Source organism: Dipodomys spectabilis, unplaced genomic scaffold (assembly GCF_019054845.1).
Source record: "Dipodomys spectabilis isolate Male_0828 unplaced genomic scaffold, ASM1905484v1 ptg000061l, whole genome shotgun sequence".
Taxonomy (NCBI): domain Eukaryota; kingdom Metazoa; phylum Chordata; class Mammalia; order Rodentia; family Heteromyidae; genus Dipodomys; species Dipodomys spectabilis.
Window position 1 is genome coordinate 4,014,271 of NW_024870738.1, and position 21,762 is coordinate 4,036,032.

Here is a 21,762-nt window from a genome sequence, read left to right on the forward strand (position 1 = left end):
TAAGAACTGAGGATCACAGTTCCAAGCCAACCCTGGGAGAAAAGTCCATGAGACTCTTATCACCAATAAACTCCTCAGAAAAAGCCAGAACTAATGCTGTGGCTCAAGTGGTAGAGCACTAGCCTTGAGCACAAATAGGCTCAGGAACAGTGCCCAGGCTCTAAGTTCAAGCCCAGGACTGGCAAAAACAAAGACAAAAAAGCAAACAAAAACTAGTTATTGAATTTTACTAAACTCTTCAATTATTGTATACATTTATCATATCTGATGAGATTTACATTTGAGTTCTTATAATAAAGTAGATTATGTTGATGAGGTTTTTAAAACAGACTGCTAGATTTTTTATTAATAGTTTAGGAATTTTGCATCTGTTTTCTTATATTGGCCTGCAATTTTCTTTTTAGACCTATTTATGTATAATATTAACAACAGTAAATTATTATGTAGTCTTTACAAGTGAAGAGGGTTTTTTTCTGTTCCCTGGTAGATACATTGTTCACCTCTAATCTGATAACTCAAACCTGCTACCTCCTCTAAGGTGTAATTGTTGTTTTAACTATCAGTATTTGTCTATGTACCATATATCTAAGAATGATTGATCTGTTCCTTCTACAATCATTACTGATTCATATAAAGTATAATTTTCCAGAGGACTATATTGTACTAAAACACCCTTTGTTTTGGAAATGTCTTTATTTTGTCCCTAGTTGTTTTTGTTTTGTATCTTGAATTAAGCAATTAACTTGGAGGAATGCCTTCATTTTATTAGCCTGAAAGAGGCAACATGGTTATCATAGACAGCTAGAAAGGAGAATTCTAGGCCAGGAATATTAGCAGTGAATTCAGAAGAACTCCTTTTATTGAAGGGTACATATAATTTGGACAATCCTATGGACTGCCTTCTCCAGGATATTGTGTAGTTTGTATAAGTGTCCTGGAAACTAGTTCAGGTTTTATTTATCTGTGCATCTAGAAAAAATAGCTCTTGTTTGTGCCTAGTGTCTGGTGAGTTATCACAGTCTATATAATTAGTGGGCCATTGTTTTCTTCAAGGAAGGAAGCGTTTCAAAAAGTAGGTAAACTTTTTAACATTCCCAGAATATTCCAGGTTTTTTTTTTTTTTTAACATTCTCAAGGTCAACCTTTTTCAAGTTGTCACGATGAAAATAAGGAAAAGATCTTAGAAATGTATCAGAGAAATATGAATGGATAAATTGTGTGTGTGTGTGTGTGTGTGTGAGATGGAATATTATTGAGAAGGTGATCCCATTCTTTGCTACAATGCAGATGAACCTGAAGGACTTTATATTAAGTGCAGAAAGCCAAGAGCAGAAAGTCAAATACTGTCTAATCTCACTTGCATGTGGAATGGAAGTCTGTTAGGTCACTATGAAAATCTTATTTCTAAGATGCTAATTACCTTATTTACTGCATTGACATTTGTTCTGATTACCAAGAAGCAGTGGAAGGCAGAGCTACTGTGGCCATGACTGGGATCAAGGGCACAGACATTATTGCACTTCCCATTGTCTGGAGGGTGAGGAGGCCGAGGGAAAAAGCACATTTTATTTTAGAAGACTCCCTAATGATACAGTAAATTTTATTAAATCTTGACCTTTGAGGACATGTCCTTTTAAAGTTGTATGCGAGCAAACGAGGAAGAAGTCATAAAACAATATGTGTATTTGAGTTGCCAGCTTAATTACCATCTTTTTCTTAGACCATCATTTTCTTTGAAAGTAGGACTAGTATGTAGGCTGTTATTATGTACACTTGGATATTTGGCAAAAAACAATTTCTTGAAAATGTATGAAATCAGCCTGAAACTTCAAAAACTAAATTCCATTGGTTCGGTGACCCAGTTGGATGGATGATCCTTGCTCGGGAGACAGGAGACTATATGTGACCACTTAAATCTAACTTATGCTTATAAATGTCATTCATCATTAAGGAAAAGTATACTTTGAATGCATACAAATTTTAATAACAGCTTAAAAATAAGTATAAAATATACAAAACCATTTGTTTTACAGATTAGAAAAATAGAGCGTAGGTATCAAAAATATATTGAAGGCAATGCTCCTCAGTGGGAGATTTATGGTCTCACGTTTTATAGTGCTTTTTATAGTGCTTTAAATTTCCAAGTACTTTCATATATAATTTTTCTTCTGATCCAAATACAGTACTATGAGTATATAAAACAGCTTAAAGATAAGGAAATTGAGACTCAAAGAAGATAATACTCTGAATGCACTTTATATTCTCTCCTACCCTTTCAGCTATTATCCCTGAGGACTTGAAATAAAAGCAGAGCAAATAGAGAGGAGGTAGAATCTATAAAACTTGGCTACTCACTAGATATGAAAGAAAAGGAAATGAAGGAGCCAGGAGATTTTCCAAAGCTTTTTCCTTGGACCCCTGGGAGAATATGGATAGCTGAGGAATTAAAAATTGAGACCATATGTTTACTGAAGGCCTTTTCATTGGCAAAACTGCCATCTTTTATGGAGTAGTCTAAGGGTGTATGGACACTGGGCCTTTACTATCTCCTTGGGAAATATAGCATAATTCAAAGAAAAAAAAACTGGCAATTATCTTAATGAATTAATTGTCTTAGATAAAATTCTGAGGCTATTCACAAGAGGGAAGAAATTTACTCCAGGGTACAGGGAAATTTTTATATAAGAGGAAGCATCTGAAGTAAAGTTTGCAGAAAGGTAGAATTTGTATGTGCAGAGATGGTTGCGTGAAGACAAGTTCAGTTACAGGAAAATAATGAGAGCAGGGATGTGTGCAATAGAGGCCAGTAGGAACATAGAATGTATAGGGAAATGTTGAAAACTATTGAAGATAATTATTCTAGTACATCCTCGGAATGTTGCTTGTGGTGCTTTGGATAGGAAGTGTCCCCCTCAAGGCTCATAAATTGAAGGTTTGGTCTCCAACTGGTGATAACTATTGAAAAGTGATTAGATCAAGAGAGTACTAACTTTACCAATAGATTGCAAAACCCTGTAGTCTTTAGATAACCTTATTCTCTCACATAGAAATTTGTCGATCCTTTACATTCTATTTCATCTAGCTCATATCTATATCTGTCCTTAAACAGCATGGCCTTGTCTTCCAGATATTTTCCTTTGGCATCAGTATTGGTTATTTCTCACTGCAGAATTAATCTGACTTGTATGTGTATTGCTGTTTCCCCTCCTAGAAAAATCAGATAAATATGATCCACGTGATATTGAAAGGCTCCAGCAAGATGATAACTGGGTTGAAAGCTACTTACAATGGAGACATAATGTTGTAGATGAAACAGTAAAGATGCTGGATGAGAGTTTTCAGTGGAGGAAAGAATTTTCTGTCAATGGTAAGCTGTTAAACTTAACCTTGCCAGGGTCATATCTCCAGCATAAATGCTTACTGTATTACATTGATTTAATTATATATTTGTATATTTATCATGAAAGTTATCAAAAACATCAGGATAAGATTACATTGAGTCAGTAATACAGTCATAGGAACAGCTACTAAAAAATAAGTAAGAGCATCATAAGGCAATCAGATCACCAGGGAGAAACTAACATTTTTCATGCACAGCAGCATTACCCAATCTGTTTGTGGTTCCACAGTATTAGACAACATCATGACAGCTTCTTCCATACCATGCCGATCAATAAGGAGATGCTATTTTCCTGGTTTGCTCTGTTGTTGTCCATCTTTTGCTATTTTCAGGATTTCTTATGTGTATGGGCATTACATAGGATTCCCAAATGACCAGGACCCCGATTAACAAGTGTAGCCCTAAGGTTGTCTATCGCAGCCTCCTCTTAAATTCTTCATTTTTAAGTCCACTAGTAGATTGAAATCTATTCCCAAATGAGAGTTCTGTAATGATCTTCAAGTATATGAAAACCTCTGCACAGAAAGAGTTACCTGATATTTGTCTCCTCCTAAAGAATTAATGAGAAGAAGCTGGCATAATTACCGATTTCAATTAGGTATAATGGATTTCCTGTCCTGGAAGATTATAAACTCTAGAGTAACTAAGTGTGAAGACTTAATACAAAACAGGCAATAAATAAGTCTAGAGCACAATCTCCCCCCCCCCCCACACACACACACATTCTTCACACTAGAGGAAATGCACAAGGAGGAGGAGGGTAGTTAGTAGCCAAGAAATAAATTGATTGGAACTGCGAACACTGTAGGTAATTTCGACAAACAGGGAAGAACTTGTTAATCCAGTACAATTTGTAAGCCCAATTTTAAAAACACATTTAAATTTAATAGTAGAGAAACACTAAAGACCAAGGAGAAGAAATCTCCAAAAGTTCGTGGGGAACTACCAGTGTATGAAGCAAGAGCCTTGATTTGTACTGCTCCAAAGAGTTGGTCATCAGCCTCTCCAGAGACTGGAAAGAACCTTCTTTTGTTCCTCTTGCTAAAGGATGTTACATTTTCTTGAAAGTATTGCCCATCTGCCCCAAGGCTTATAAAATTCATTAGAGTGTACAGGATATTAAACTTCTAGAATAATACCATCTTATCAGAAGAGTAAAGAGATTTTTTTCACTAATTCTGAGGCTGTATTCTCTCTTCCTTCCTCCTTCCCTTCCTCTTTCTCTTCTCTCCCTCTCTCTCTGTCTCTCTCCCTTTTTCTTTCTCCCTGCTTCCCTGCCTCTCTTTTTTCTCTCCTGCCCTCGTTCTGTCTCTCTCTCTCCCTCCCCCCCCTCTCTCTCTCTTGAGTTAACCACTGAGTCCTTACCATGTTTTTTTGCAATTATCTAAAAGTTGTCATATTTGTTTGCAAGACAGGTCATTTTATGAAACAATCAGAATGTAGAAATGTATCTACGTAAATCATGGCTAGCATGTCAAAAGAAATGAGGTTTTTCCTTTTCTGTCATCTGTATCTTTTGCAGCCTGTTTCTGTTTTTCAATTGCCAGGTATTCTATGCAGAAGTTTGAATGAACTGTATTTTTTATGTCACAACTATGATATAACGTTGCCCTGTATATTGTGTTTTAGATCCCTAAATCATAATTACTGATCAAATTTTATCACTTTTTAGACCTTAGTGAATCTTCCATCCCTAGATGGTTATTAGAAATTGGTGGTATTTATCTTCATGGTTATGACAAAGAAGGTAACAAATTGTGTAAGTATACTTAATTTATACACTGACTTCTTGAGGTTTTGCAGTGTAGCTCTCTATCTCAATTGAATTAATAATCAGCAGAACTTTTTTCCATATATAGCATACAATTTGGGATTGCCAGGGCCACCTTTAGAAGTGTCAAATACTTAGAGAAGTTCTGCCTACCGTTTGCATTGTAATAATGTATGGGCACCAATGGTTCACACCTGTAATCCTAGCTATTCAGGAGGTTGAGATCTGAGGGTCAGGGTTCAGAGCCAGCCTGGGCAGGAAAGGCCCTGAGACTCTTATTTCCAATTAATCACAGAAAAAGCCAGAAGTGGCACTGTGGTAGAGCGCTAGCCTTGAGCAAAAAGAGCCTGGGACAGTGCCCAGGCTGTGAGTTCAAGCCCCAGGACTGGCAAAAATAATAGTAATTATAATGTTCTCAGTAGAAGCAAATATTGCATTCTGTAGCACAGCCAAAATAATTCATTGCACAGTCATTATCTTTGTTCTAATTTGTTATTAACCCTGCCCAATATTTTTTGGAGAATTTTTTGAGTCACTAAAATGTTGCTAAATGGATTATTTTGCAAGCCTCCCATATTCTTCTTCGTCTTAACTGCTTCTGAAATGCGTATAATAGTAGTAGGTACAGTAATTCATGCCTTCTTTCTGGATTGTCCAGCTCAGGTCCACTCATTGGCTCTTCTAATCTAGCTACAAACTGGTCCTATTTCTTTTTTTTTTTTTTTGGGGGGGGGCGTCCAGTCATGGGGCCTGAACTCTGGGCCTGGGCGCTGTCCTTCAGCTCTTCAGCTCAAGGCTAGTGTTCTACCACTTGAGCCACAGCGCCACTTCTGGCTTTTTTCTTTTTGCTTATGTGGTGCTGAGGAATCAAACCCAGGGCCTCATGCATGCAAGGCAAGCGCTCTACCACTGAGCCACCTTCCCAACCCTGAAACTGGCTCTTTTTCTACTTCATCAGCTCATTCCTCAGTTCAGTCCCTGCCTGTCAACTCTTCATTCTCAGTTCTTTCCCAAGTCCTGGTCCATTAAAGTCCCTCCCTTGCTTTTCTACCCTACCTTCTCTGCCACCGCCCAAGAGGTACAGGAAAATCAAAATGCCTTTGTACTTCATTGAGTCCTTCAAGCCCAGCCAATGTCTATTCAATTTCTTCTCTCAGCACTTATCATATTTTACTTTAACTGCCTCAACCTGACAGGTTTGTACACTCCACTCTAGTGCTTGGTGGAACCACTGGCTTTCTTCTTAGTACACTGAAGAGCACTTTTAGGTTATTACCAAATAGTGTTTGTACACCTGCACTTTCTTTTCCCCTTACTTAAAAATGAAGTTTGTTTTTTTTTTATTTCCTAAGAGAAAGAAAAATAGTTTACCTATCTCCTACTTTTTAATTTAAAGGTCCCAAGTGCAACCATTCCTCATTTAAACAAAGGAAGAAGATTATTTTTTAACCTGTGAAACAAAATGAGTTATAAATGAAAAACCTTGTGAAAGAAAAGGTTCTATATTTAAAACAACATTAAAATGTTTCTATTTTATCTTTGGTTCTTCTTAAAGTCTGGATCAGAGTGAAGTATCATATAAAAGACCAGAAAACAATAATGGATAAAAAGAAGCTCATAGCATTTTGGTTGGAACGTTATGCTAAGCGAGAAAATGGAAAACCTGTAACAGTGATGTTTGATCTCTCCGAGACTGGACTAAATAGCATAGTAAGCATTTTTATATTAATCTTAAATTGTTGTTTATGGACTTTTTGGACAACTAAATTTGCTTCAGTATTTGTCATTGATGCTAGCTTTCCTAGAAACGGTCCCCATCTGGTACATCAGATGAAGAAGAAGGGCATTGAGCCTGGCAGGGCATAAGTCAATTAGATAGCAATGAGCTTTTCTACCTTAGCTAATATCCTCCACCACCCACCCCTGGGCCTGGCACAGAGAAAGACATTCAGTTAATATTATGCATGATCTCTGTAATGATATATATATGTATATATATAGATTTGTATATATGTCATCTTTGATCATCCATGATATTTCTGAATGTCTTCCTCTGTGCCAGGCCTAGGGGTGGGAAGATGTCAATGAACTTTTCTACAATGGTCATATGAGTTTTCTACTTTCAGTTCTTTGATTTTTGGGGAGTGAGGGGAAACCTTTGTTTGCTTATTACTTGCATTGATTTGTTTGAATTGGTTAGCTTTGAAAATGAGTTTTCATTAGGGGATTTTTGTCAAGCTTCAAAGCTAAGGTAAACAGCTGGGCACAGTCCACCTCACTTTTCTCAGTTACTTGGGAGGCTGAGGCAGGAAGATTATTTGAGCTTAGGATTTCAAAGACAGCCTGGGTAATATACAAGACTGAATCTCAAAAAGGAATAAAAGTAAAAGAGAAGTTCATTTTCAACACAGTGTCTTGTCCATCTCATTGTTACAATGGGTCAACCTGTATCCTTGTTTCAGCATTTGGTTATTTCCCTTCCCCTCCCCAAATTAGAAACATGTATATGCAAGATGCAGTTGGGGAGGTGGGGAGGAAGGGATGGTGGGGGAAAAACAAAGGAGGGGGGTAACAATACTCGAGAGGAAATGTATTCATTACCTTACTCATGTAACTGTAACCCCTCTGTATACAGTATCTTTACAATAGAACATATATATAAAGAAAATTAACATTTATAGTAGTTTATGGATAATAATCCAGATTATAGAGTATTCTAAATACTGGACCACAGATAATGTGGTGTAAGTCTAAAGTCAACAAGGTGATGATTCTTTAATGTTTCAACTGAACATTAATTATCTATTATTAGCCAACATAAAATTCAAAAACACAAGTATATATTTTCCTAAGTCAGTATTTTAAATTTATGCCATTTGCAGCATTGTTAATTGCTTTTCTGCTTTTGTTTTCTGAGAGATCTAAGTTGTTTTTCTTTAACACATTGACCTATATCCCTTATTTTATTAAGTTCCTATATTAGTAAAATTTGTAATAAGAGCTACAAGTCTTTCAGAATGAATATGCTATTTTATCATTAAACATTCACAATCATGCTGTTAAATTTTTTTAAAGTAAAAGAGAGAGAAATAAAAGGAAGAAAGTCAAATGAACCAGTTTTTAATTTAGGCCCTTTACAAACTATGTTAAGTATCTTAAAGAATTTGTGTTATTATGCTTCTTAGTAACTAAGTACTGGAAATCTGTTCTAAAGAAATAATCCTAAGTACAGAAAAAAACACTATATATCAAAGTATTTTTTCAGAGTGTCATTTAAAATAGTGAAAAATTGGGCAGGCATTAGGGTACATGCCTATAATCTCAACTTCTCAGCTAAAGCAAGAGGAGAGTAAGTTCAAGGCTAGCTGGGCTACATAAATGAGACACAGTCGCCAAAAAATAGAGTCTAAAATAGAAAGAAGTATAAATTGCCCAAATGGTAACATATGATATGTCTATTTATGGTATATCTAATACCATTCCTTAATCAAAGAGAAAATATGGCTCTTAAAAACACCTAGACTTAAAAAAATTTAGAGAAAAATGGTTTTTAAAAGTGTTCTAGTTAATAGTTTTGTTTATTCATTTATTTATTTATTTATGTAGTACTGGCCATGAGCCTTGAATTCAGGGACTGGTTACTGTCAGTGCACTTTTGTGCTCAAGTCTAGCACTCTACCTTTTGAGCCATAACTCTAGTTCTGGCTTTTTGGAGCATAATTGGAAATAAAGGTCTCATGTACTTTTCTGCTTTGACTCCCTTTGAACCATGATCCTCAGATCTCTGCCTCCAGGGTAGCTAAGATTAGAGACATGAAGCACTGCCACTCAGCAGGTATCTTTATCTTTTAAGAATCTAATGCCCTGGATATTTCAACCTGGTTTCAACATAGGTAACGAAGTTTAATATAGCTAATTCATTTCTGATTATTTTCTACAAATTGTGAAACTGTGTACTGTGTTCATTATACAAGTGTTTTCATATACTAGGATGTCCATAATAAATAGTTAAGAATGTTTATTTTCAGTTTAGTGCAATGAAACTGCATGCCATAGAAGTCACATGCTAGGGACAACTTGATAGCTTCATCTCTAGAAAATCTACCTTTCAGTAAATGTGCTGCCTTTAAGTATGCCTGATTATGCCTTTCATCTGTCTTTGCAAGGTAACTGCTCAGGATTAGTTAAATCATCTGTGACGAACCATGGAATAATATGAAATGAAATGTGAATAATATCTCCAATTTTCTTTTGTGCTCAAAGCAGAACAACTAGCGAGCTATGTTTATAAAGTCTCCCAGAAATTAGAGTCAATGAACAACACTTAAACATAAATCAAAAAACTAAACCAAGGACCCTAAATAAAAGGAAAAAATACAGCAATGAAACAGCAGGCCAATGAGATCAGATTGACTATTGTGCAAAAAAATGACTAAAGCATATTTTATTGTAGCTATCATGAGGTGTAAAAGATTTAGAAGGCATATTCTATACCAGAATTTATATACCATGTATTATTCCAAATAGTTTAAAAACTGTATGTATACTCATTTCAACAGTTCTTTAGTTGTTCTGTAGCTTTTTTAGAATTTCTCTGTTGGGATTGTTTTAGATCCATTTTATGCCTCATTGCTTTAGCAGTGTGAAATATGTAACTGGATTGAGGTAATGTGAATAATTTTAAAATACTACTAAGCATCTAATTTCTTAATCTTAGGGCTGATTAACATAAATAGCTTACTGACCTAAAACCATAATACTTACAAATGTGGATATTTGTATATGAGCTTATTTTTAAATTTAATAATTTTCTCATGTATTTAATAGTTTGTCACCTTTAGAAATGTACAATTTATAGTTCTCTAATGTGGACAGTCTTAAAGATTCATTCTTTATTTTAGGACATGGACTTTGTGCGATTTATCATCAACTGCTTTAAGGTTTATTACCCTAAATACCTCTGTAAGTACCTTACTTCTTTATAAAACTATAACAAAACTGTAGAAAATGTTTGGGAGTTGAAGAGCTTTTGTATTATTGTAGACTTTTATATTTTAAAAATTGTCCTTCAGTCCTCAGAATTTCAATCCAAAACATCCTGTAACACATATATGCACTCACACTCACATTCTCACCTGTACATACCAATATGCAACATTTATTGGCAACACTAGCTCATTTGTAGCCAAGTATGGTGGCACAAGTCTATAATCCCAGCTATTTAGGAGGCAGAGGCAAGATCTGGAGTTCAAGGCAAACCAGATGAAGTTAGAAAAGGATGGAGTATGTGGCTCAAGTGATAGCTCCCTTTCCTAGCATGAAGCCTTGTATCCAATTCCTGGTAACATTAAATAAGAAGAAGGAGAAGGAGGAGGAGAAGGAGAAGAAGGAGAAGGAGAAGGAGAAGAGAAGGAGAAGGAGAAGAGAAGGAGAAGGAGAACAACAACAACAACAGGAGGAGGAGGAAGAGGAGGAAGAGGGAAGAAGAGGAGGAGGAAGAAGAAGAGGAGGAGGAAGGATTAACATGTTTGTACTGTTTTTTCAATTTAGAAGTGCATTCAAAATATTTATTATATGGAATTTCTTGCATGGGTGAACAGATGAGTGATATTGATGAGCTATACTGTTTGTGAAGCAATATTCATATATAAAGTCTGATTTTTTTTATTTTAAAATTGTCATTAAGAAAATACTTGGGGGCTGGGAAGGTGGCTCAGTGGTAGAGCGCTTGCCTTGAGCTGAAGAGCTGAGGGACAGCGCCCAGGCCCAGAGTTCAGGCACCATGACCGGACCCAAAAAAAAAAAAAATACTTGGCCACGATGCACATTATCTTTGAATGTGGCATTTGGACTTCTATTTTTGTTTTCTTTTCCTTTTGTGGTGCTGGAGATGGAACCCAGGGCCTCACACACGCTAGGAACTGAAGCACTGTACTCTTGAGCCAACACCCACATCCCCAGCCCCATTCATTTTGGTTTCATTTCTATGATGTATTCCTTTTAGGGAAAATGAGCTGCCAACCCACATAAAGAGGCAAATATATTAAAAACCCAGTAAGTTTTTTTTTTAAAAAAAAAGACAAGAAACTACAGGAATATCAAAAGATGAAAATTCACTGATCTGACTGGGCATATTCCTGGCGAATACCACAAGTAGGGTCTTCTGGGATTTGTAAATCGGGTGACCTTAAGGCACCAAAGTCCATAAATCACCTTACTTGGGCATACTTTTATGCTATTATTGTTATTTGATGTGAGGGACACATAAAAATCATAATGGATATTGAGAGTCAGTGCAACTCCTAGTCATCAATAGGCTTTTGTGGAATTGATGATTTCCTTCAAAATCAGTCATGAAAGATAACCATTGTATCTTAAGTATATCCCAGTTGAAGACTAGAGTATTAGGTACGACTTTACTGATGATACCTTGTTCTCTTTCTGTACTTCATTTGCTTATATTAATATAACCACTCTAGGAGATTCTCTGCTCAGAGTGTGAAATTGATATTAATTCTTCTGAAATAGAAGAATGAACTGCATGTCAAAAATTCCCTTTGTAGCTTCTGGTCATTTTTCATAATAGTTGATAGGTTTCTCTATTATCTTCAGCTCAGTTCAGAAATAATACTATGTATACTTTGGAAATACTGGTTTTTTGGACCCCATGATATTTTTAAAAAGAAGAAATATTTGTTTTTTTAAAAAAACACAATGATATAGTAAAAATGGAGAGGACAGCTGTGAGACAGATCTAATATTATAGGTTCTTAAAAATTATGATGGAAACCATAAATTAAGCATGGAGATGTTTTTAATGTTAAGTGACCTTTAGCACTGACATACCACATTCAAAGACTCCATTTACCCACTGAGTTGTATTCATTTATGCCATTCAGCAAGCTACAAGGGCAGTAAATGAACAAAGGAACCAAGGCTGTTTGTCCAAGAACAGTTACAGTGTGTTATTGATTTCCCACATGTCCTCCTGGGCCGGGCCTTCTCATTGTGAGATATTAGTTCAGCTCTAGCACCACTCGCACTTTCTAAACTGGAATTCCAGCAACCAGCTCAATTTTCACTTCCTTTTAAGTTTTATGTAGGCCAGATGTAAGTAGTATTACTATAGAGGTACTAATTCATATTTAGTGAAAAAAAATTTTGTCTTTCAGCTAAAATAGTGATCTTTGATATGCCTTGGATAATGAATGGTGAGTATATTATTTATGCTTCTCTGATTTTCCTTTTTCTTACTCAGCCACTTTAACCAAATTTCTATAGCTGTTTTTTTAATTAAGTTTATATTTTTACTTAGTATGTCCCTTCAAAAAGCTGGAGCTATAACACTCAGAGACTGTTCCTAGGGAAAAGGGGTTGACATTCTATGCCCAAATTCTGGCCAGGAGTACCAACTAGTCTAAAAACAGCCTCGCTATATTCATCCATTCAGGTAAAACTACAACCAGAAGCATCAATTTGTCACCTAAATAAGGCTTTGTTGTCTTAGGAGCTTTGAGTGTTGAAGAACAAAGTGGGTGATGAATCTGAAACTCAGCTGATAGCACCTAGTTGCATGGTCTTTTTTAAAATTTATTTTATTGTAAAGATGCTATACAGAGGAGTTATAGTTACATGGGTAAAGTAATGAGTACATTTCTTGTAGAACATTGTTACCCACTCCTTTATTTTTCTCCCACTATCCCTTACATAGTCTTTTGACCCTCAAATTTGTGGTAAGATATTTTTGAAAAAGCCATTAGAATGCATTTTAACAACATTAAAGCAATTGAAAATTTAATGTTATTTTCCAAGTATTCACTTTCATTGGTATTTAACAAAGTTGATTGTTACTTAGAAAGCAACAGCAAAGATTAACAAGATAACTTTAGTTCTTTGAAAAGTTAAACACAATTGGAAAATAAACTGATAAAGAAGCTACAGGATTAAATTGCTAAAATTTGCAATTAAGGAATAGATATCCATGCTGACTTTATAGAAATAAAAGTATTATTAGAGAGTACTATGAATAGTTGCATCCGAAGAAATTAAATAACCTAGATAAAATGGATAAATTCTTAGAAAGATTTGAAGTATTGAAGTTGATTCAACAGGAATGAGAAGATAAGTATAAGAAAGTATAACAGAACAATAACAAAACATAACACTAGGATAACAAAATTGAATTTGTAACCAGAAAACCTCCTACAAAGGAAAATCCAGACCCAAATGGCATCACTGGTAAATTCTAGAAAACATGTAATGGAAACTCAACACCAATCCATTGTAAATAGGTCAGACAAAGACAAGAGCAGGGAATATTTCTGAACTTATTTTATGTGGCAAATATAACCCTAATACCAAAGAAAAGAAAAGTACAGAATACAACATTTGTGAATATAGATATGCCAGGCCTTAACAAAGTACTGAAATTGTGGGATGTGGCTCAGTGGTTGGGTACTTGGATAGCATGTATGATAACCCTGGATTCTATACCCAATCCACCCAAAGAAACAATAGCACATGAAGTCCAAAAGAATATTAAAAGTATTATATGCCATAGCCAGATAGGATTTATTGCAAGAATGCAAAATTGATTCAAAAGATGAAAGTCTACTTTATTAATAGAATGAAGGAGAAAAGAAAATTACATTGTTATCTGAGCAGACCCACAAAAAGAATTTGACAGACTCTACTAGTCCCTCAAGATAAAAGCATTTAAACTGGAGAGGAGGGTAGTTGTGGAGGTGGGAGGTAGCGGGGAAACAAAGGAGGAGGCAACAATGCTCAATAGGAAATGTCCTCATTACCTGCTCAAGTAACTGTAACCCCTCTGTACAGCATTTTTACAATAAAAAACATGCAAAAATTCATTTAAACTGAGAGCAACAAGGACAGAGTTGTAACACTTGAAATTTAGAGGAAACACAGTACTCCATACAAAACCACCCATACTTCTGACATTAGTAAGCTCAAAAAGTACTCTAAGTCACCCTCAAATTGGGTAATGTTCTAGAAGGCCTTCTCGAATCTTCTGGAAGCTATTATGCTCACTGTTTCAGTCTATTACAGAGACAAGATTCAGATAAAATTTGGCCAAGGGAAATAACAAATATGGAGCGTATTACTTTACCAGCATCATGTGGCCATGTACATGGAGTATTGCCAATCAGGAAAGCTCACCTAAGCCTCAGTGCTCAGAATTTTTATTGGGGCTATCTTCTATAGATCTGAGTGTTAACTTCTTGGTTAATCCCAGTCTTCAGTCTCTCCTGAGATTTACCCAAATCTCCCATCATAAATCACATGTTTAAATCTTTCCATTGTGGCCAGCCTCTAGTTACAATGTTCTGCCATAATTTTAGGATCCCAAGCAAACAAAGATAACTCTATAAGATATGAGGATTATCTCTTAGAAGCAGAGGACAAAGGCTAATTCTTCACTAAACAGAAGGGAACTTCCTTAGGGTATCAATGAAAATCTACAACAAGTATCATTTGTAAATTACATCTCAAAGCTTTTATTAAAAATCAGCTTTACTGGCCAGGCATCCGTGGCTCATGCCTGTAATCCTAGCTACTCTGGAGGCTGAGATCTGAGGATCACGGTTCAAAGCCAGCCTGGGCAGTAAACTCTGAGAGACTCTTTATCTCCAATAAACCACCAGAAAACCGGAAGTGACGCTGTAGCTCAAGTGGTAGAACACTAGCCTTGAGCTGAAGAGCTCAGGGACAGCGCCCAGCCCCATGACCAACAACAACAAGAAAAAAATCAGCCAGACCCAAAGAAACAGGTTGTGTGGTTTCCTTCATTTGTGGTAACTAGAATGTGCCTATAAATCTACAAGTAAACACAATAGATGGCAAAAGACAAAAAATACACTTGGACATGAAAAATTATGCAGGTCTCTAGACATTCACACAGTGAGACAGAAGGAGGATATTCTTAGGAGGGGATCACAAAGGCTCAATAGATATGTGCAGATGTTCATATAAAATGATGTTTATCAAAATGAACTCCAAGAAATGCAAACAAGGAGCTTTTTTAATTTTGCTTTTTGTTTTTTTTTTCCTCTTTTGTCACTGTTTTTGATTTCTATACCTTTTGTCTTGTTTGTAAGTTTATCTGTCTTGGGGAAGGTAAAGGGGAGCACAGAAAGGAAGGGATAAAGGGTGAACAAATGCAGCAGTGATAAATCTAGACACTATGTTGAAAATGAACTCTACAACTTGGTCAGGAGGGGGTTGGAAGAGAAAAACTGAGGGAAAATGAGGTAAGAAGGTGAACCTATTCAAAAAGAAATGTACTCATGACCTGACTTATGTAACTATAACTGCTCTTTACATCATCTTTATAATAAAAGTTTTTAAAAATCAGCTTTATGGGCACTGGTACTTCATGCCTGTAATCATAGCTACTCAGGAGGCCAAGTTTTGAGGATCACGGTTTGAAGCCAGGCAGGGTAGGAAAGTCTGAAACTCTTAATTCCAATTAACCATCAAATAACTGGAAGTGGATGTGTGGCTCAAGTGGTAGAGTGCCAACCTTGAGCAAAAAAGCCAATCCAGAACATGAGGCCTTGAGGTCAAGCCCCAGTACCAGCACATAAAAAAGAAAGATGTCTTTGGGAAGCTTGGAGACAGTACTCAGGCCCAGAATTCAAGCCCCAGGACCAGTAGAAAAATAACTTTAGCACTTTAATTTCAGTACCTTAGCTTCAAACTTGTCAATGCACAAACTTATTAAATTGCCATTAATTAAAAATTGTTATATTTTTAAAAATCATGCTGGGCACATTGCTTCCCAAATGTAATCTAGCTACTAAGCACAAGGATACCCAGATGATCACAGCTCTAGATCAGCCCAGGCAAAAATGTCCCAAGACCTCTTCCCAACGAATAAAATCATGGGCACAAAACTGCATGGTTGTTATTCCAGCTTTGTAGAGGAATTAAATAGGAAGATCGTAGGCCAGACCATCGCTGGCATAAACATGAGATCCTATTCACAAAATAACTAAAGCAAAAAAAGTGGGGATGTGGCTCAGGTGGGTAGAGCATCTATCTGCCTAGCAGGTGTCATTTCCTGAGTTCAAGCCCCAGCGCCACAAAAGGAATTTAAATCATAGCAAGCCTACGTGAAAATGTGATTTGCTAAACTACAATTTAATGTTTATTGTGCTATTCTTATTTCCTGTTTTATTTCATGGACACTTTTACACACTTATTACAATTTTTTTTCGTAAAAGTATGTTTAGAAATCTCATTAGAAGTGAGGCTTAAAAGTTTAACTATAAATAACAAATGTCATAACAGCACAACACTAATCACTCAATGTGTGATCAGTGTATTCTTATAGATTCCTTAAGTTCCTCCACAGTTATAAAAACTTAGGACCTGGGGAAAAGAGAATATTAGAATTAGGAAGGAAATCTGGGTGTAGCTTGCACCCATAAGCAGCAGAGCCTCCTCATTCTCCTTTGAAAAGGTTTTTCAGATTGAAAGGTTTATCAGAAGCATAAGGTAAATAACTTTTCTTACCATTGCACAGTTATTCCCTGAATTGCATGACAGTTTAGTTTGATATCTCCATCATTGAGATATTATTATTCAGATCACTGATGAATATGTTCAGAGACCAAAATCCAGGTGAGTTTATCAGTGAACATGAAAGCAGGTTAATCCTGCTTTCCTAATCTTCCTAAATCCTCCTAGAGCATTTGAAACTTGTAAAATATAGTCACATTACAAATGTCTACAGAAATTGGAGAATGTTAATTATCCTATCTTGTAAAATAAATATTAACTTGAATGTAGCTCAGAATGGTTTTGGAAGACTTGAGTTAGTACATATAATGAAATAATTGAAAGACTAGAATGGAAGGGATGTTAATAAAAATGACTTGATTTTCCTCAGCTGCTTTCAAGATTGTGAAAAGCTGGCTTGGCCCAGAAGCAGTGAGTTTGTTGAAGTTCACAGGTAAACATGACATCCAGGACTATGTCAGCGTAGAGTACCTGCCTCCTCACATGGGTGGAACTGTAAGTATAGTCCTTGAAACTTGTTTATGAAATAATGCAGGATAATGGCACATTGGACTGTATTCTTTCCTCCAGGAAAATGAATCTTGATCATAGATACCCCAAAGTTGGAAGCAATGCTTCAAGCATTTTTCTCATTTTAATTTTCAAAGTTAAAGTTATACTTCTGCATGAATAATATATTTGTATGGTTCTAAACTAAAGAGTATTCAGTGTTCAGGAGATTATTCAGAAACAAGTCTTTAATAAAATGTCTCTTCTATTCTTATCCCAAATCCCTTATTTCTTTCCTCAGCTGCATTTTTATAACTCCAGGAATGTATATTGCATATTAGAGCAAGCAAATATGTATAATTCTTCCTCCCAACTCTAATATTTACGTATTGTCTCATACATTGGATTTTTTTCTTCACAACACATTTTAGAGATCATTTCACAACAGTGTTGGGCAAATTTCTGCACTGTTGTATATTATTCCAGCATCAAAAAGAAGCTACTAGTTTTAAATTTTCCCTTTGATGTCCTTCCATTTTTTATTGCTCACCAGGTTTTTCCATTTATTTATTTATTTCAATTTAGCATATGCTGTCAAAGTTTTGGAGTTTTATATTGCTTTGTTCATTTCTTTTTGTTTTGGATACTAGGTATCATCCAAGAGCCTCATACATGCTAGGCAAGCACTCTACTTGCCTAGATCCCAAGATTTTTTTTGATATTTTAGTTAAATATCAAAACTTTTTAAGTTGTTTTTTTATTGTAAAGCTACTGTAGAGAGGGCTTACAGTTATATGAGTAAGGTAATGAGTACATTTCCTGTCGAGCATTGTTACCTCCTCCTTTGTTTTTCCCCTGCTATCCCTTCCTTCCCCGCCTCCCCAACTCCTCCATCCCTCCCTTCAAGTTGTAAAGTTCGTTTTCAACATAGTGTCGTGTACATGTCATTCTTACAAGATTTTTTATAACTAATTGTTTCCACTGACAACTAAGAAAGATAAGAAGTGGGTTCTGGGAAATTTTTAATACTGTGTCTAGGGTGTAGTGATGCACACCTGATACACACTATAGCACTTGGGAGTCTAAGGAAAAAGGCTATGTAGTAAGACCTTGTTTCAAAAAATTGATATATAACAATGAAACTTTATGTGATAGTGACTTTTTAAAAAATAAATAAACTGTATTTGGGCACTAGTGACTCATGCTTGTAATATTAGCTACTCAAGAGGCTGAGATCTGAGGATTGTGATTTGAAGCCAGCCCAGGCAAAAAAGTCCAGACTCTTATCTCCAATTAACCACCAAAAAAGCCAGGAGTGGACCTGTGAGCACTAGTCTTGAGCAAAAACACTTAGGGACAATGCCCACACCCTGAGTTCAAGCCCCAGGACTGGCACAAAAAAGTATACATACATACATACATACAAAAATACATACATACTTACCCAAACTGTATAAACTATAGATTTGGTATGTTTTTGGTTAACCTGAAAATATTTTAGTTATTTAATTTTTATAATCTGCTTTGTATGCTACCTGCCTGGCAAAAAATGTATTCAAGAAGAAGCAAAGACAAGCAAGTAGAATAATTTTGGTATGTCCTTCTGTTTTCTTTGACCAGGGAAAACATGAATGACAATTTTAATTTGATGTGTTCTGCTTTATTATTTTGAGACTTTATATTTTACATTTTAACCTAGAAGAACTATTATTCATTCCAGATATTACACTTAGTTTGTAGTACTTTGTATCTGAAAATTGTAGTTATTGTCTTAGTATTTTCAATACTTTGCCTCTAAAATCATTATACCTTAAAAATAATAACATTTAGTACAGTTGTTGTTACTTTTTGTTGTTGTTTTTGTGCTGGTACTGGGGATTGAACTCAAGGCCTTGTGCTTTCATTTAGCTTTTTTGCTCAAAGCTGTTGCTTTTCTGCTTGATCCACAGCTCCACTTGCAGCTTTTGCTGGTTAATTAAAGATAAGAGGCTCATGGACTTTTCTGCCTGGGCTGGTTTCAAACCAACATTCTCAGATCTTAGACATTCTTAGTAGCTGGGATTATAGACATAGGCCTCCAGTCATGGCCTTAAAATTTTTTTTGGCAGGGTGCTGTTGGCTAATGCTTGTAATCGTAGCTACTCAGGAGGCTGAGATCTGAGGATCGCGGTTCAAAGCCAGCCTGGGCAGGAAAGTTCGTGAGACTCTTATCTCCAATAAACCACCAGAAAACTGGAAACGGTGCTGTAGCTCAAGTGGTAGAGCACTATCCTTGAGCTGAAGAGCTGAGGGACAGGGCCCAGGCCCAGAGTTCAAGCCCTACAACCAACAACAACAAAAATCAATGTTTTTGTTTCTTTGCTTGCTTGCTTGTTGTGTTTCTTTGCCTACTAATGGTGGTGGTAGTTGATTGATTGATGAGCATTTTGTTTTCTTTCTTCTGTTTTTGATACTGTCTTTGTAGTTGTGCTGATTTGTTTTGATTTGTAGAGCTAGGGATTGGACCCAAGTCCTTGTACATGCAAAGCAAGCAGTGAATCCCATCCCCACCCAATTATTAATGTTACTGTGCATACTGAGATTTATGCTATGTGTACAAAGACTTTCCTTCTTAGTGGTTTTTGGTTTTGTTTTGTTTTATTCTTTGTTTAGGTTATTTTGATTTTTCTGAGAAAAGTTCACTCTATGTAGCCCATAGTGAACTTGCTATGTTCCTGAGTCTGGCCTGAAACAAGTTTTTAACCATCTTTTTGGTGTAAAGAGTAAGCTATATTTAACTTGATTCTCTAGGTAGATAGCTTTTGATTGTCTCACATTATTGTCTCTTTTCCTTTCTGGAACATAAGTAATTCTCTTGTTACAGCCAAAGCAATAAATTTGAAGTGTGTTACAAAAGAATTATTTATTTCCCTATATATCAGCAGGCCAATACAGAAAAGTAATCTTAGCAGTATTAGGATTTGAATTCAGGGTCTTGAAATTAACAGATTTTTCTACCACTTATAATCTCCCCAAACCCTTTTCCCTGGTTATTTTTGAAATAAGGTGTCAATTTTTGCACAGTCCAGCCTAGACCTCTTATTTACACTTTTCCTGGGTAGCTGGGATGACATGTACATACCATTGCACCCATTTTTTCTCATATTAATATTAGGTCTTAGACTCAGGACCTCACTCTCTTGAATAGCATTTGTGCTCACAGCTTGTGGTCTACCACTTGAGCCACACCTCCACTTCTGATTCTTTGTTTCCTAATTGGAGACACACTTACCCAGACTGCCTCCAAACTAGGATTCTCAGATCTCAGCCTCTTGAGTAGCTAGGGTTATAGTCATGGCATACCTATGTCCAGCTTGTGCCCAGTGTTTATTGGTTGTAATGGATATCTTGTTCCTGGAACCATAATCCCACAATCTCTTGCTTCTCAAGTAGCTAGGATTCCAGGTATGAGCCACTGTGCCTGGCTCACAAATTCTTTTCTTTTAGGATCCTTTTAAGTATAGCTACCCACCACTAGTGGATGATGACTTCCAGACACCTTTGTGTGAGAATGGACCGATTGCCAGTGAGGATGAAACGTCGAGTAAAGAAGATATAGAAAGTGACGGTAAAGAAACCTTGGAAACCATTTCTAATGAAGAGCCAATACCTCCTCTTAAGAAGGTAATTTTATGAATAACATAAACCTGAATTTAAAAGCCGTGGTGTAATATCTATTCTGTCAGTAGGTGAGCTGGCTCTGTAATTTGGGGTAATTCAGTGTACTTGCTACCCTTCCACATCTTCGTGTATGGAAAGAACAGATTGGATGAGTTAGTTGACTTGGAATACAGCTTCAGTGTAAAAAAGGCGGAGCCCATGCTTTGTGTAACACTTGAAGGAATAGTTTTTGTCTGGTGTGTGTGTGTGTGTGTGTGTGTGTGTGTGTGTGTGTGTGTGTGTGTGTGTGTGTGTGGTGTGTGTATGAGAGAGGGAGAGAGAGAGAGGGAGATGGTAGTAGGGCTTAGAACTCATGCTCCTCGTGCTCTGGCTCAGCTTTTTGCTCATGGCTGATGTTCTGTCATTTGAGCCAGGCCTCCACTTTTGGCTTGGAGATAAGAGTCGCAGACATTCCTGTCTTCCAACTGTAATCCTCAGATGTCAGCTTCCTGAGTAGCTAAGATTACAGTCAATCTATACTTTTTATTTGACTAAGATAAAAATGAAAGTGTTTACCTTGATCTAGTTTCTATTTCATTTTCATAAATTTTCATGTTTTTGATGGATAAATATCAACATGCTATCAATAAAATATAACATAAATATTAGAATCAAGCATGTTTAAAGACTCTGAAGGGAATGATCATGTTATATGTTCAACAGTGACCTGCTTGTAGTAGACACTCAGGTATGCATTCAAGGTCATATTCATATATGTTAAATGTATCATTTAAATATAATAAATCTATGTTAAAGACTACAATTTTAATTGAATCAAAATGTTTTGTTTGTGGGCCCAAGGACCTGTCTAACAGTGTGAAACTAAAATATCTTTTAACTTTTTTTGTTTTTATGTTTT

General features: G+C 36.1%; 1 protein-coding gene across 2 annotated transcripts in view; it reads left to right on the forward strand.

Moving 5' to 3' along the window:
• Positions 1-21,762, forward strand: part of Mospd2 (motile sperm domain containing 2) — a 36,059-nt gene that overhangs the window by 7,043 nt on the left and 7,254 nt on the right. For both annotated transcript variants that reach the window (XM_042680516.1, XM_042680515.1), the window contains exons 3-9: positions 3,212-3,367; positions 5,073-5,159; positions 6,727-6,881; positions 10,073-10,133; positions 12,344-12,382; positions 17,086-17,210; positions 20,691-20,867. In XM_042680516.1, the coding sequence (XP_042536450.1) occupies positions 3,212-3,367; positions 5,073-5,159; positions 6,727-6,881; positions 10,073-10,133; positions 12,344-12,382; positions 17,086-17,210; positions 20,691-20,867 (800 nt within the window). The remainder of the gene's footprint in view (positions 1-3,211; positions 3,368-5,072; positions 5,160-6,726; positions 6,882-10,072; positions 10,134-12,343; positions 12,383-17,085; positions 17,211-20,690; positions 20,868-21,762) is intronic.